The sequence below is a fragment of the Crinia signifera genome, chromosome 8, assembly GCF_055691185.1.
Source record: "Crinia signifera chromosome 8, ASM5569118v1, whole genome shotgun sequence".
In the NCBI taxonomy this organism is placed as follows: Eukaryota; Metazoa; Chordata; class Amphibia; order Anura; family Myobatrachidae; genus Crinia; species Crinia signifera.
This window is the reverse complement of record NC_139224.1, coordinates 117795273-117810891: the sequence shown is the minus strand read 5'-3', so window position 1 is coordinate 117810891 and position 15619 is coordinate 117795273. Positions and strand designations below refer to the sequence as shown.

The window sequence follows — 15619 nt, the reverse complement described above, 5'->3', positions numbered from 1 at the left end:
TATCCCCTCTTTGTCTTAAAGTCCAACATCAATTTAAGTGCTATCAGGTCAAAGACAATTTGGTTTCTCCTTCCCAATGGTTACATTTCTCTCACTAAATGTAAATGGTTTAAACTCCCCTAACAAAAGATGCCAAGCCCTGGAATCATTCCACACAGAACGCACCAAAGTTATTGCCCTCCAGGAAACACATTTCTTAGCCTCTGCTCCCCCTAAATTTCACGATTCACGCTATCCTGTAGGTTACTTTTCGAAGTCAAGAGAAATGGGGTAGTGATCCTTTTCCATAGCTCTATCCAGTTCGAAGTAATATCCCAACACTCAGATAAAGAAGGGAGATATTTGATTTTGGTGGGGAAATTGAATGACATCAATGTTACCTTCATCTCACTATGCACCAAATACTAATCAAATGACATTCCTACGCAAACTCCTGGAGATGATCCATTGGGTCCAAAAAGGTAGAGTTATTATGGGTGACTTCAACCTGATTCTAGATGAGAAACTTGATAATTCCTACGCCCTCCCGAATACCTGCCCTTCCCCTCCCCTAAGTCGTTTATTAACAGAATTTGACCTGTATGATGTGTGGCGCACTCATTCGTAGTCAGTTACAGACTACATGTTCTTCTCACACACATACACAACTCATACTCACGTATTGACTTAATATTGGCGGATAAATGGTCGTTACAACACTCTCCCAAATCAGATATTGTGCCCATGTCGTGGTTTGACCATGCGGCAGTGACCTGGACATGGCGATCTACCCAATCATATGATCTCTTCATACCTAGAATTTAACTCCCGGTCTGATAAATCAATCCCTACCCACTGGTGTGCCCTAAAAGCAGTTATTAGCGGTGTTGTTATCCAAATGAGAGCCAGACTGAAGAAGCAATGGTTAAAAATGCAGGAGGACCTGGAGCTGAAGCTACTCCAAGCAGAGTCCCTTAATAGATCCCTCCCCTCCTGTGCACTGAAGCGAGAAATAGTATCAATTCGGAATAAACTTCAAAAACTTTTTTTAGAGCGACTGAAATATGCGTACTCAAAACTCCAACAGAAATTTTATACCCTAGGTAACAAAGTGGGCAACTTTCTAGCCCGTAAACTCTGGCTTCGCCAAACTAGAAATAGAATCAAACTTATCCAGACCCAAGATGGGAAAAGGCTCTTAAATCCCCCTGCTATAGCTGCAGCATTCGCTAAATTTAAAAAAAATCTGTACAAACTCCAATCGGATCCTGACACCCACCAACCAACCCCCACATTAACTACTTCCTTTCTGGAAGTCTTACCCTTTCCCAAAGTGTCTTCAGAAGAACTAGACGCACTCAATGAAAAATGGTCCGAAGAGGAAATTCTAGATTTAAAAAAAAATTAGTAATATGTGTTTTTGTAAAAGTGAGGTCCCCCTAACTTTGTCAAAACAATAGGCCCATAGCCATCATTAACACCTTTCTCAAACTTTTCTCAAAATTAATCGCTAATAGGTTAGCCCCCCTCATCCCCAATCTACAGTAGTCCACCCAGATCAGGTTGGTTTTGTACAAGGGCGCCAAGCAACTGATAATACCAGAAGGGTATTTGACCTTGCAGAATATGTTTGTCAGACAGGAGAGGAAGCTAATTTCCTGTCTTTAGATGCCGAAAAGGCCTTTGATAGGCTACAATGGGGCTTTCTTAATGACACATTGACAAGTTTTGGTCTCCGTGGCCCGATCATTTCTTCCATTTTAGCTCTCTATAGCTCCCCCAATGCAGTAGTGTTCAGTAACAGCTTTACATCACCCCCCTTTCAAATCTGCAACAGGACTAGACAGGGCTGCCCCCTATCCCCTATTATGTATGTATTAGCTATAGAACCACTAGCTATGGCAATACGACAATCCTTAGCCTTTCCGGGAATTAGAGTAGGCACGTCTCTCCATAAGATCAGCATGTTTGTTGATGACATTTTTCTTTTAGCAACAAAGCCTGATACCTTCTTACCCACCTCCGAAAAATACTTGACCATTTTATTGCAGCATCTTTCTATAAACTCAATACAACTAAGACAGAAGCTTTGCTGTTTAACCTGAGTGTGGAGAAAATCTCCACTTTTAAACAGCGCTACAAATATAACTGGAAGAGAGATTACATAGTTTACCTTGGAGTTAACATTCCCAACTCCTTAGCCACAGTTTATGAAATTAATTTCAACCCCCTGATTTCCCAAATAAATACATTATTGAAAGCTTGGTTCAGCCTAGAAATATCTTGGCTGGGGTGAATCGCAGCTTTTAATATGTCAATATTACCGAGATTGATGTACCTCTTTCGAGCAATCCCATACTTGGTCCCACAGACAATCATTAACCAAATCCACTCAATAATCCTGAAATATCGCTCAACAATTGGCTCCCAACCTAATCACAAAAGTCCTGCGTAATACTTCCACAAATTAAAAAAATAGCTGCTAGTATAAAGTCCAAACCCCACGTCCGCCTTTCCCTATGGCGGTAATTCAGGACAACAACAGGTGGGTATCCAAAGATACTAGTTGGGGGTCGATCCTTAACACCAGCGCTCAAGGTCAACTTATCTACCACATTTCCCTTAATTGATTCATGTCAATTGTATTTTAAATTGTGTTTATAATAAAATGAGGTTTTGCACTATATGCCTTTTTACCTTTTCCTATGAGGGAAACTGTGTATGGGACCGGATACATGAAGGTCTGATCCAGGGTCTGTTGACTAACCCATGCTATATACGTTTGGAGAAGAGGAGACCTTATTCATTCCTAAGGGAAGTGTGGTAGATAAGATGACCTTGAGCGCTGGTGTTGAGGATCGACCCCCAACTGGTATCTTTGGATACCCACCTGTTGTTGTCCTGAATTACCGCCATAGGGAAAGGCGGACGTGGGGTGGGTGTCCACGACTCCCATAGGGGGAGAATAAAATAGTGTCCCGAGCGTAGCGAGGAACCGAGCCCACTTCGTGGCGAGCATACCCCTTTGCGGCAGTCGGGATTCCGGCGTCTGTATTTTTACCGTCGGGATTCCGACCACCGGGAATTCATACTGATCACAAGTAATAGAGAGAGCGGTGCAATCACAAGGTACAGCAGCAGACCAGCTTTCAAAGCCTTTGCTTTGAGCGGGCTTACTAGTTTATAATATGATGCAAGTCATATGTTACCATTTCATCAATAAACCTCACAGGTACTTCTAATGGTTTTTATGAAATATTTTACAAAACAAATTTGATCTATATTGAAGTGATTTGATAAAGAGGCATGTTTGTTGTTTTTATGTCAGCAGCAAAATGACTCGGTAGCCAAATGAAATCTATTTGGATGCAACAGAGTCAGAATGCTTGGTGTTTTGTGTGGCTTTCAGCTCAAAAAGCGCCCAGTGTGTATGGGCCTTAAGCTCTTTGTGTTTCTGGGTGTTTTATTAGTGTACAAAGTATCAACAATGTGAGCAGGGCTCCACCAAGGGGAGGACTGCAAGGACTGGAGTTATGGGCCCTGGCAGAGTGGGGGGCCACCTTTCTTGGACCATCTATAATGAAGCAAAGTATTCAAGGAGCAGTAGTATACCATTGCTCACTGGACTCCAAAGGTGTATTATGATCCTTGCAGCAGGAGCATGTGGGAGAGTTGCTGACAACTGCTGCAGGACAAGCTCCCTGCTTCTGAGGAGCTGGATAACTTGTTGTTGGATGGGAGGCAGGTTCAGAGTCCTGGTCTAGCCATGAGAATAACTTACTGTATGATTCTGCCACTGCCAGCCCTGGCTGCCTAGCACTGGAGCATGATTTGCGGCATGCTGGCTGGGCAGTTGACCTCCTCTGACAGATTATTTTCCACCAACTGTAGCTCAGGTCTGTATGTACTCTCTTTCCTACCATATTGTGCAATTCTTGCTCCAACTATCCTTGTGTTTTCCACCTGGCACTCACTTGCCTACCTTACTGTAACTGTCTACATCATTCTACTCTGTTTCACATGGCACTAGTCTGCTCATCTTCTCTCTCCCACAGCTGCACTGTGACCCTTCCCAACTCATTGGATACCACCATTATCCTTCATGCAGCACCCTTTTCATGTGGTGCAATCCATCCATCCATCCATTGTCCCCAGATAGCATACATTACAAAAGCCCATCCCTTCTGCCCTCTGTCTTCACACAACTTCCACCCTTTGTATCCTTCCTTTATATAATCTTGTATCCATATTTCTTACATCCTTTTTAATATTTCTAGTGGCATGCCTTATTCCTCTCAATGACTCTTTTATTGCAGCCTTTCCACCTAGTGATATTTTAATTGGATTTTTGTAATTTTTTTAATTGCGTTTTTTAAAATCTCCATTGCTTGTATTTTATTTGGTTTTCTTTTCTTGAGTTTTTATTATACATTGTGCCACGTTACTGCAGACTCCTCTTAACTTTCTTCTTACTTACATGCTTCTATGCACCTGTCTTCTTTTATGTTTGTTCCTCTGTTCTGATCTTTTCGTCTTTCTTTGAAACTGGCCAGTCATTCTTTGTCTACTTACTATATCTGTCTTCATAATGAGACATTATGACGTCTCATTCAAAATCCCTATTGCATAATGCGTAAACAGCTGGCGGATATAAAAGGGGTTTATTATCCATACTGTGTCTTCAGCAGAGCCTGGAGATACAGCAGAGCCTTAAATATAATTTCAGTATTTCTTACATACAGTACAATTGGAACCAAGTTTCTTATAAGGTAATATTAATATTCCTAGAATTGCATTTACAAAAATCAACCTTCATGTTTGATAGTAAATGCTCTCTTTTGATGTGCTTAAATTGGACATAATATACCATATATCATGTGATTTTGGTACTTTCGACCAACCTGCGCAATCATCGTATAGTATGTATACCCAATCTGTTTCTCACTGCCATTGTTGATTGCCTCTTCCCATTGCATGTACTCTGCGGCCATTTGGATGACTTCAATGCAGTTTTACATGCATCATGAAACAATGCACCAGACCTTCATACAGAGGATCATTTGGTGTGAAAGACTGATGCAATGTATTGTTACATTGGGCTGGACATCAGAACTTGTGCACAGTGATGGACTGGGAAATGTAAGCCCCCTGGGGCAATGCAGTAATAGTGGCTCATGCTTTGGGGCGTGGCCTGTCTCCAGTGGAGTGTGGTCAGCAACCAAAAAATATACCATACTTCTGTGCAGTAGATATTAACATATGTATGTATAGTTACAGTCTGGAACCTAATCCACTAGAAGAGGCAGCGGGGTCCACTGGGAGGGTTCTCCTAGGCCCCTGTGATTCAATCCAACCCTTCTAGTGTAAGTAGCTTAACTGTATATCATGCTAGCATTGTATTCCAGAAATATGTGCTATAGTTCAGGGCAAGTCATTATTACAGTTCAGAGTATTCTAAAGAACAAGACAGGTTATAAGTACTGGTCAGTGAGGTAAATAAAGGATGACTATCTGCACTATGGCCCTTATTCTGATTGAGTCGGATGGCTCAGTGTGTGGTCGTACAGCCGATGGTTGGTTCACTGGAAGAAAAAGCGCTTATGTGTCTTAGTTACGTGGCATAAAATAAAAATAACAATAAATGTGCTTAGCCGCTAAAAGAAAGAAAAAAGTTAGTGATAAAATGTTTACAGCCCTTATCAGGCTTTTTTTGGGAGAGTTTTTGGGGGTCCCGGCTGTGGTCGAATGTGTAGCACTAGTTGTGAAGATCCCCGGCAGCTCTAACTGTTCCTAAGCTTACCTAGGTCTTCTGGTTTTCCATTCTTCCTCCACGCCATCTGTGTTCTGGACCTCCGCGAGAATGCCGCGATTACCGGAAGTTCGGGTATGATGACTTCCGGAATCGGCGGTGTGCGGACTTGTGCGTCCCCCTGCTCCAACGCGTTTCGAGAGGCTTGCTCTCTTTGTCAAGGATGCCTGATGCTGGTGTGATCTTAGCTTTTATACGTTTTTTGCTTCTTTCTTTATTTCAAAACTTTGTTTAAAAACGGAAAAAGACAATCTTTTTGGCGGCAAGCACATGTGTAGGGTGTTACTATAGAAAAGATGCAGGTTTTCAGTGATATGTATATGTTTTTGTAAAGGGGGTATCTGGTTATTGCAAGAAAGCAGCCAGCTCGAAGTCAATATTTAATCCTTTCGGTTGCAGAGTATTTAGTTCATATATCCATTTAGTTTCTTTTTGTTTTAGGATTCTGACATGGTCCCCTCCTCTCCAGTTTATATTGATTTGTTCTATTGCATTTATTTTGAGTTCTTCAGGGTTCTTTCCATGTTTCTCAGAAAAATGTTTCGACAGGCTGTGTGTTGAAAGTCCTTTCTTTACAACATAAATGATGAATAATTAACACAGGCATCCTCAACGCATCCTCATTTGTACATGTTTCTGCAATTGAAGAGATTTTTGAACCCTTAAAAAATATCAGTGTATATTAATATACAGATAGAGCCTCCCTCTTCTAGGGAACAAGGCGGTGCAACTAGGCGCACAGCATGGCATATGACCTTACCAGTGAGTGTAATACCAGTAATCATCCACCAGATGTCGCTTTACAAAATCACCACTGGGCATGCGTGAGATGTCCAATAGAATACTATAGCTCAAGAATCCCCATTCTGCATGCGTGTTGTCTCCGTTGAAGTACACTATAGAGCAACAACTACTTTACTTGTATTATCCTGTATGGTTTGTTTCAAGAAAATACGTAACCTAAGCATTACTGATTCATAAATATATTGCTGTGCGTCCTTGTTGTTTTAGTGAATTTATACACAGTAAAGACAAAAATATACAGCACAAAGCAAATACAAATCTATCAAGAAAAATAAAGTTATGAAACATAATAGGGTTACAAACTTAGGAGAATACAACATATCTTGAAACATAACACAAGTAACTAAGAAAAGATAATAAAATAAGTCAGATCCAGAGGAAAACAAAGATTAAGGCAAAGGGCCAGATTCTCTAAGCTTCAAAAGTGATCAAATGGAGAGTGATAAACAGCCAGCCAATCAGCTCCTACCTGCCATTTTACAGACTGTGTTTGAAAAATGTCAGGCAGGAACTGATTGGCTGGCTGTTTATCACACTCTATTTTATCACTTTTGAAGCTTAGAGAATCTGGCCCAAAGTCTGTTAACAGGGAAATTGTGATAGGATTTATTAATAATAAATTCATAGCTCTTATCAACTATGGCAGACACAAATATCTGTCGAACTACTGTAAAACCAAGCGTCTATCCATTATATTTGCAAACCTCAGTCATAGATAACCGTTCGTGGCTTTTGTAAGCCCATGGTTTAGCCCTTTCTTGGGACTAAAAAAAAAAAAACAATGAATTATAATTATTTATGATAAAACAAATTTTGCAGTACTTCAATTATCCAAAATATGAATTTCTATTTTAGAGCAAAGTTTAATGGAAGATAAATTGTAAATATTTTAATGAATTAGTGCCCTCTTTTTTGACATGTGTCCTAAAGGTGACCACACTAGTGTGATTCAGGCCTTTTTTACAGGACACATTGGGACAAAAGATCCCGTGAAAAGTGGCTATTTATGCAGCCTAGCAAACAGGCCTAAATCAGGACCTAGGTACTTATTAAACACTGAAAAAGGCATACACAAGTCATTAACTCAACTTCAGAAAGGCATGCAAACCTTGTAATATTAAAGGTAACCAAGAGGACATATTTAGAGAGGAGGCCTGTGTGCATCTTCCGCCACCTGGCCCCTCCTCTCTGTTGATAATAGCAGGGTCTGAGCTCTCTAGTGCTCAGACTCCACACTACTGCTCATGCGCAGATCTCTGGAAAAATGTTGCAATGGACATCCCAGTGGTGGGTGAAGCATGCGCTCTATAGGCCCCCCATTATACATACAACACTGGTAACCAAGGAGGTTATTCTGGTTGACATGCAAAGCTAAAAAATGTGCAGCTTTGCATGTAAATCAAACGTTAGCTGCCAACCACCCCACTACCCCCCCCCCTTTTCCTGCCAAATATCCCCGAACACATGCAAATAATGTTTTGCATATACAGATAGCGCAGGGCTTGTCTTTGCTGGGGATGGCGGAGGATGTGTCATCACAAAATCATTCGATTGTCAACAACCATCAAATAATTTTGCAAGTGCTCGCAGACCTAAGACACATCTGTGGTGTCTTAGGTCTGCGGGTGCCCTGTACGGGAAGAGGGCGGGCAGCTGATATCTGCCTACCCCTGGTGTCATGGACACATTAGCATAAGAACGCCCAGCGCTTTTATAGGAACGCCAATGAGACGCTGGGCATTTCTATGGGCGCGTCCCTTTGCTGTCGCCAGCTCCCACATGGCTAGGTGCAAACAGGATGGCAAACAAGCAGTTCACCACGCCCGCTCACACCCAGAAGCTACATGTGCGCATTACGAAATATGGGCATGCGCCGACGCTCCCCTGTGAGAACACGCAGGGGAACGAGCAGATTAGAATAAGTTCCTGTGTATTTAGAAACAGTAATTTAAAAAAAAATTCAGAAACTAAATTATTTATTAAAACCCCATCCAAAAGTAAAATCACAGACTTATACTCTGGGTCTCTGAAAAAAGGAGCAAAACTCCATAAAAAAGAAGCAGCACAAAACAAAACACATTATTACAGAACAATATATCCTCGGGTTGATGAAATTCTGCAGCACTTTCTCTTTGCAAAGATTGTGTTTTTTTGCCAGCTTTAGTTTTATTGGGGGCTGTGATGGAGACCATTATTGATCTTTGTATACAATCAAATTTGTTGCATGTAATTCAGTTGGTGAGTTCACATCCTCTCAAATCTGATGGCTTCATACATCTAATGTCAGAGAAAATGCTTTGTCCTGTAAAATATTTATCACCGTCTTTTGTCTTGCAGGTGCCTGAAATGTGCAGATGCGCCTTGTCAAAAGAGCTGCCCAACTAACTTGGATATTAAGTCATTTATCACAAGTATTGCAAACAAGGTAAATTGTTCTTGTGTGTGTAACAGGCACTATGACATGTCCACTGGGAAATAACACACAGAAACACATACATACTCACTGTACATTATTGAAACTAATCTTATTAAACAATCCACAATGCTAGATTTCTAATGAGAAAAAACAAAAGTTGGATTCAGCCAAAACTCTATATTTCACTATTTCTTTTCTCTGGAAAGATGGAGAAAAGCTATATGTTTTTGGAAGGGATGTACGATGCTTCACATTTTGGTTGTGATACATGCTGCCAGTTTTCGTGTGCATAGTGGCATTAACAACGCCAATATTTACATACAATTGCAATTAAATCACAAAGGGCGGCGCTTATGAAAATCTATGTTCTGTGCAATGTGATGACTTATGACTGTTTATGACCCATGGATGTATTAAGCCTGGTGAAGAGATAAAGTAGAAGGTGTTAACCATACTTGCCTACCCTCCCCTGATGGCCGGGAGGGTCCCAAAAATCGGGTCCCCCTCCCGGCCCCCCCAGGAAGGGTGGGCAAGTCTCCCGCATTATCGCCACAGCCCCTGCTCCCCCCTTCGCCGCGGTATAAAATTCTGAATTTTGTGGGTCCGCGAGGAGGGGGTGAGGCTAAAATGATGCAAATTGCATCATTTGGAGTCATTTTAGCACCTACCCCCATCCACGGACCCATGAATTAAAGCAGCTGCCCGTCATGGGGACAAAGCTTAGTGATGTCAGCCTCACCCCACCCCCAAACCGTAGCCTCGTTCCGCCCCCCTTTCACTCCTCTCCGTGTTCCTCCTGGAGAGGAGTTTTAAAAAGTCGGCAAGTATAGTGATAACGCACCAGCAAATCAGCTATATATGAAAAATTACAGTTAGGAGTTGATTGGTTGGTGTGTTATTAGAGATGGCCATGTTGCAATTGCCATCGATGTTTGCCATCGATGGCAATTCTGCAACTGGCCATCATTAGTGCTAAACTATGCAATGGCTAACCATCAATATTTTTACATATCAATGGTCAGCCATTGTGTTTGATTGATTGGCCTGAGGGCCAATCAAAACATGGGGGTGGGGCTTCGTGGGTGTAGGGGGCGGAGCTATGCTCAGTGTCCCGGCACTTTGAACCCGCCCCCCCCCCCAAAAAAAAAACATTGTTTTGCTGTTCCATCGATGGAGGGAAAGCATCTGGTTCTCCCCCATCGATGGCAAAAGCATTCGACATCGGCCATGAACCATCAATGATTTAAAATCATCAATGGTCGTTGGCCATCCCTATATGTTATCACCTTCTACTTTATCTCCACTTCACCATGCTTAATACATCTGCCCCAAGAATCCTTCTGTGCATGCACTAGCTGCCTCATGAGTCGTGGGAGACATTGGGATAGATCGGATTGGAAGCATTTTTACTGTACAGTAGCTATGAAAACTATCCCCTTTGTTATTGTTCATGTTTATTTTATTCCCTATGTGTTGTTTTATATATTTGGAGGTCATTATTGTCCCTTTATGGATTCAAATACAATGTGAGACTGCATTCCCACAAGTATTGATTATTGAATGATCAACAGTGAACCAACGGCAAGTTTTTCCTTAACTCTTGATTTTGGTTTTACTATTTTACCTTTTAGAACATTCATTATTGTCTTAATGACATATTTGTTACTTATTCAAATCTTATACAAACCGCATTCTATTTACTTCTGCCAAATCCCTTCATATTATATGTGTGCACTTTCTGCAATCTGTATTTCTCATTTCTTTTGTGTATGTTTCCATCACACTCCAGTTGAAATCAATTTATAATCTATGTGTAACTGTCTTTTCTCCCTCACCCTACATTTTACAACCTTAACACAATTTTTCCCAGTGCACTTCACAACCCACTCTTTTCATATCCAGCTCCTACATCCTCCCCACCCTCTTCTACCAATTCTCCAATCTTTACCCTACAATTCCTCTCTCGTTGAACATAATTAGGTCTTAATTATTCATTATTTTTACCCTATAACCCTGCTGTAGCCATCAACAATTGTGACAATGCTAAGATTCACTGTCTATCACAAACAAAGGTTTATACCTGCTGCCAGGGTCAGATTGGCCTACCGGGATACAGGGGGGGAAATATCCTGTTGGGGCCCCACTGCCTGGGAGCCCACCTTCTCCACTAGGGACCAGATTCCAGACATGATACAGGTGACATTATACTACACAGGACTGTGTTGTATTTTGTACAGTGCATTGCTCTTATTAATCTGCCTTAAGGTGCCCACACACGCACCGATCCCGGCGGTGCAATGCTGTACGATGGGGTGCGCGCTCCCGCGGCACCTCATCGCACAGTACAAAAAGTATGTGCTGCACATACTTTTTGTACAAGCTTTTTCTAGCATATCATCGCATCGCATGCACATCGTATGCACAAGGCATACGATGCGATGCTATGTGTGCTAGTTAAGCCCACAACGCACGCCGGGATCGGTGCGTGTGTGGGCACCTTTAGCAGTATTTTACTATATACATTTTTAGCAGAATGCCCAGCCCATGTACACTGTAATCGTTAGACAAACCAATGTGGCAGATGTTCACACGTGCTCTGAAGATTTGCCACACCCCTAAACATGGGCTCCCTAACACTGTCCCAGTCAAACACTGCTTGGCACACCTCTTCTGATGGGCCGGAACACCTCCTTTCAATAGGTCTTACTGCCTCAGTCTGTGACTGTCCCTGCTGTATGTAATTACTTTTCTTTACCTTGTATTAACCTGCTTTATATATGATGTCTTAATTTTTTTTTCAATACATAGCTCTGCGGGGCACTGTGGCACTTTGCAATTCAACGGCAATCATAGTAAGAATTGTGGAATGTGAAAGCTGGGATGCCTCGTGTTTGTGTGCAGAGAAAATTATATTCCACTGCTGAGACTGATTCATATCCAGTCACCATATAGGAAACGTTGCAATATAGGACACGTTCTGCACATGTGCATAATGGATACTGTGTCATAGCTCGAATAGCGGCTGCAGATGTCAGATGATTGGAAGACTGTACCCATTTATGGTCAAGGAGGGGGAGCAAGTGGTCTCTATTTTGTAGCAGTGCAAAGACCAGGGTGCCCATATTTTGATGGAGAATTCCTACCCTCAGCAATGAAGCTGCGATGACTAGACTTTATATACCCTCAGAGTTACTTAGCCGGCCAATAGTGTCAGTGATCTGTTGCTGCATCCTCAGTCATGACAGTGGATCACACATGCATGCAGGAGGTGTGTCTATTTTATCAGATGCCTCCTGCTGGATTATCGTACAATATGTAGACATTGGTGCTATTTGTAAGGAAGCAGCAGCTATGCTTTATTTAACTGCACATTAATGAGACCCACTGTCATCATAGTTACCATGAATTACAAGAACAAAGTATAATAATCCACTGTAGCTGGTGCATGACGTGCATAAAGCCATTAGGGCCCGGTTTATGGAACTTCCAGTGGAGGCCACGGATGGTCGCATGCACTTAGAGCTCTGATCTTCCCTCCATGGAGCTCCACCATCCCCTCCGGAGCAGCATGGTGGTGGCAGAGGAGGAGAGGGAGAAGGCAGAGGATGTGAGCCAAAGGAGGAGGCTGGTGAAGCAAGCACCGAGGAGAAGGCAGGGAAAACTAGGAGTGCCGAGCGCAGGACGCAGCAACACACTGCCGAAGAAGGGCAACGCTAGAGCCCCCAGCAGCACCATCGGGTCAGGGGACCCCAGAGGAAGAAGATCCCCTTCAGCTCCCTCTCTCCATGGACATGAGTGCTGTGGAGGGTCCAGCACAGGTCAGGACATGGTGAAGAAGACCCAGCACACTTGGTGCCCCCCCTCCCCCGGCCAGGACAGTAGGGGGACAGGAGGCGCATCGGCCACAGGGCCCCGGCACGACACTCAGAGGCTGGTAGGATCCCCCCGGCGGTCCACATGATTTCCAGCCTGCAGGCCCCGCAGTAGCCCGCACCAGCTCTGTGAGAACTCCGTGTCGGCGCCGCCCCCCCTCACTGACTCTCACTCTCCCTTGGACTCATTGACTCTTCCCCCTTGCCACCACCACACCACCCACGCTGGCTCTCCCTACAGGAAGATGGCCTGTTGAGCCCTTTAAGATGGCGCTGCAAATGGCTGTTTACGAATTGTGCACTCAGCCTTATGTAACCCCATGGCTCCTGTGAGATAACTGTACTGTCTCTGCTATAACTGTACCGTCTCTGCTTATACTGTTACCATCCTGGCTGCTGCAACAACCAGTGGTGCCGCTGATGGCTGCCTAGGCACTGTGCTGCTCAGCTAGTATGTGTTCCCTGTGTCATAACTTTACTGTCCCTGCTTATATTGTTACCTCTGGCTGCTCCAATGACGCCACTGATGGCTGCCTAGGTGCTGTGTACCTCAGCATTTATGTGTTCCCTGTGTCATAACTGTACTGTCCCTGCTTATATTGTAACCTAACTGGCTGCTGCAATGACCAATGACGCCACTGATGGCTGCCTAGGCACTGTGTAGCTCAGCGTTTATGTGTTCCCTGCGTCTATATCCCCCAGAGTACATCTAGCATATACCTATATGTGTTTATATATCTGTCACTGTTTAACTGTAGCTAATTGGCTGTTGCACAGCAATCCAAATCAAATTCCTAGTATACGCAAGTATACCTGGCCAATAAAGCTGATTCTGATTCTTATGCAACAACTGTCCCAGATTTCAGTTTCAACTCTGTATAATCTACTGCATAGCAAACTTGGGGGCAGTTGTATTATAGCGTTGCCCCTATAGCCCCCATAGCAATTTTTTTTAAAAAGCCCATTAAACAGTTGAGGGGGGAGTGTTATTACTCCCCTCCCTCGCTCAGCAGCACAGCACACTCTACAGCATGTGCTTTGCTACTGGCTCTCCCCCTTGCCGCCAGCTAACCATATTGCTGTAGCTGGTGGATGGTGGGATGGGGACGCGCAAGCATCTCAGACACTTACGCATCCCATTGCCAAGAATGGGGCGCATGAGCATCTAGCGCTCATGTGCCTCCTGTTGGCGGATGGCAGATCGTGCCAAGGGAGCGTGCTCTGAGAGCAGCCCCATCTATCTGTAAGCTATTGAAAAGTTTAAAATTTCAGTACATGAAGAAGAATGTTTAATATAATAGATGATCAATAACAACAACAAAAAAAACAATACCTCATTATATTAAATTATAAAAAAGACAAAAAACATTAATTATTCTGAAAAAAAAATGTAAAGGTCAATTATACAAATTGTAGCCTGCACTGGTTGAAACCTTTAATTTTATGTCTCGTGCGGAGAGGTGTTATATTTCCTGTCAGCCTATCTCTGGTATGTTCAATCTACTATAAGTCTATGGCTTTAAAATATAGAGTGCAAATCCATTGAGTGCAAGTCCTAAACAGTAATATGTGGCAAACAGATTTTTTTATATTCAATATGTATCAAAAAGAGATATCCAGCTTTGCTTGCATGATCCTTAATTCAGCTCTGAAACTCTAGACGATTATTTAACACGTGGTCATCGACCCTTTCAATAGTCGTGCAACAGACAATACAGATGTTGTAACCCTATTCATATTAATCTAGCAAGTGTTCTAGTTGAGGCACTGATTCAAGTGTATTCAGGGGCTGACTTGCAACTTTTAGCCTAGGTGGCAAGTCCAGAGCACAGGCCCATAAGATGTCAGCCCCACCACCCGCCTCACCTCCGCCCACCCCATTGCATTGCATCTAGTTCAAAACGCATGTGATGGACTAAAGCACCTTGCAATTTGAACTAGATGTGATGCAATCTAGTTCAAAAAGTACAGACAGCACATACTTTGTGCTGTGCGATGGGATGTACGCAGGAGCGCACATCTTATTGTATGTGTCCATTGCACCGTGTGTCATAAGATCAGTGCACATCACTTCAATATAAATGCAGACATTTCTTTCTCATTGTTTTGGTGCCATCTATGTCCTGTCATCAGGATAAATATACAAATGTATTTTTTTTTTTTTTTTATATTTATCCTGACGCGATGGGGCACGGTTGACTATGAAACGCTGAGAAAGTAAAAATTCTGATATGCCGTAGAACGATTTTCCTATCTAGGGTGTTACACTTATATTACATACATATACAGAGCAAATTATTGGATGTTGCTGATGCCCTCATTGATACATTTATACAGAACCATTGTTGCATAAAGCCACCGTACAAGTGTCTTTACAGCAGCGTCTGTTTGTGCGGAAGTAGTTTCATCTATACCATCTTGTCCACCCTAGATTACATCTGGAAGAATCACTATAGCATAAAGCCACCATACAAGTGACTTTACAGCAACGTCTGTTTATGCGGACTTAGTCCCACCTGCACGACCTTGTCTACCCTAGACAACATCTGGAAGAAATTACGGTCATTTGACCTCGTAGAATGCCCATTCGATCCTGTTCTATTCAGTCCGGTTCTAATCAAACCTATATCATATGGCATTTGCTGATTCAATAACCCTGTGAAGATTCTTCACATCTAGAAGAATACGGGACCAACATCAGTCTCATCTAACATGGACCTATAAAACTTTTTCAGTTAT

At 42.7% G+C, this 15619-nt stretch overlaps 1 protein-coding gene across 1 annotated transcript in view; it reads left to right on the top strand.

Moving 5' to 3' along the window:
- DPYD (dihydropyrimidine dehydrogenase) overlaps nucleotides 1-15619 on the top strand; it is a 1077189-nt gene that overhangs the window by 269749 nt on the left and 791821 nt on the right. Inside the window, exon 4 of the mRNA XM_083157059.1 lies at nucleotides 8930-9017. Coding sequence (XP_083013185.1) covers nucleotides 8930-9017 — 88 coding nt within the window. The remainder of the gene's footprint in view (nucleotides 1-8929; nucleotides 9018-15619) is intronic.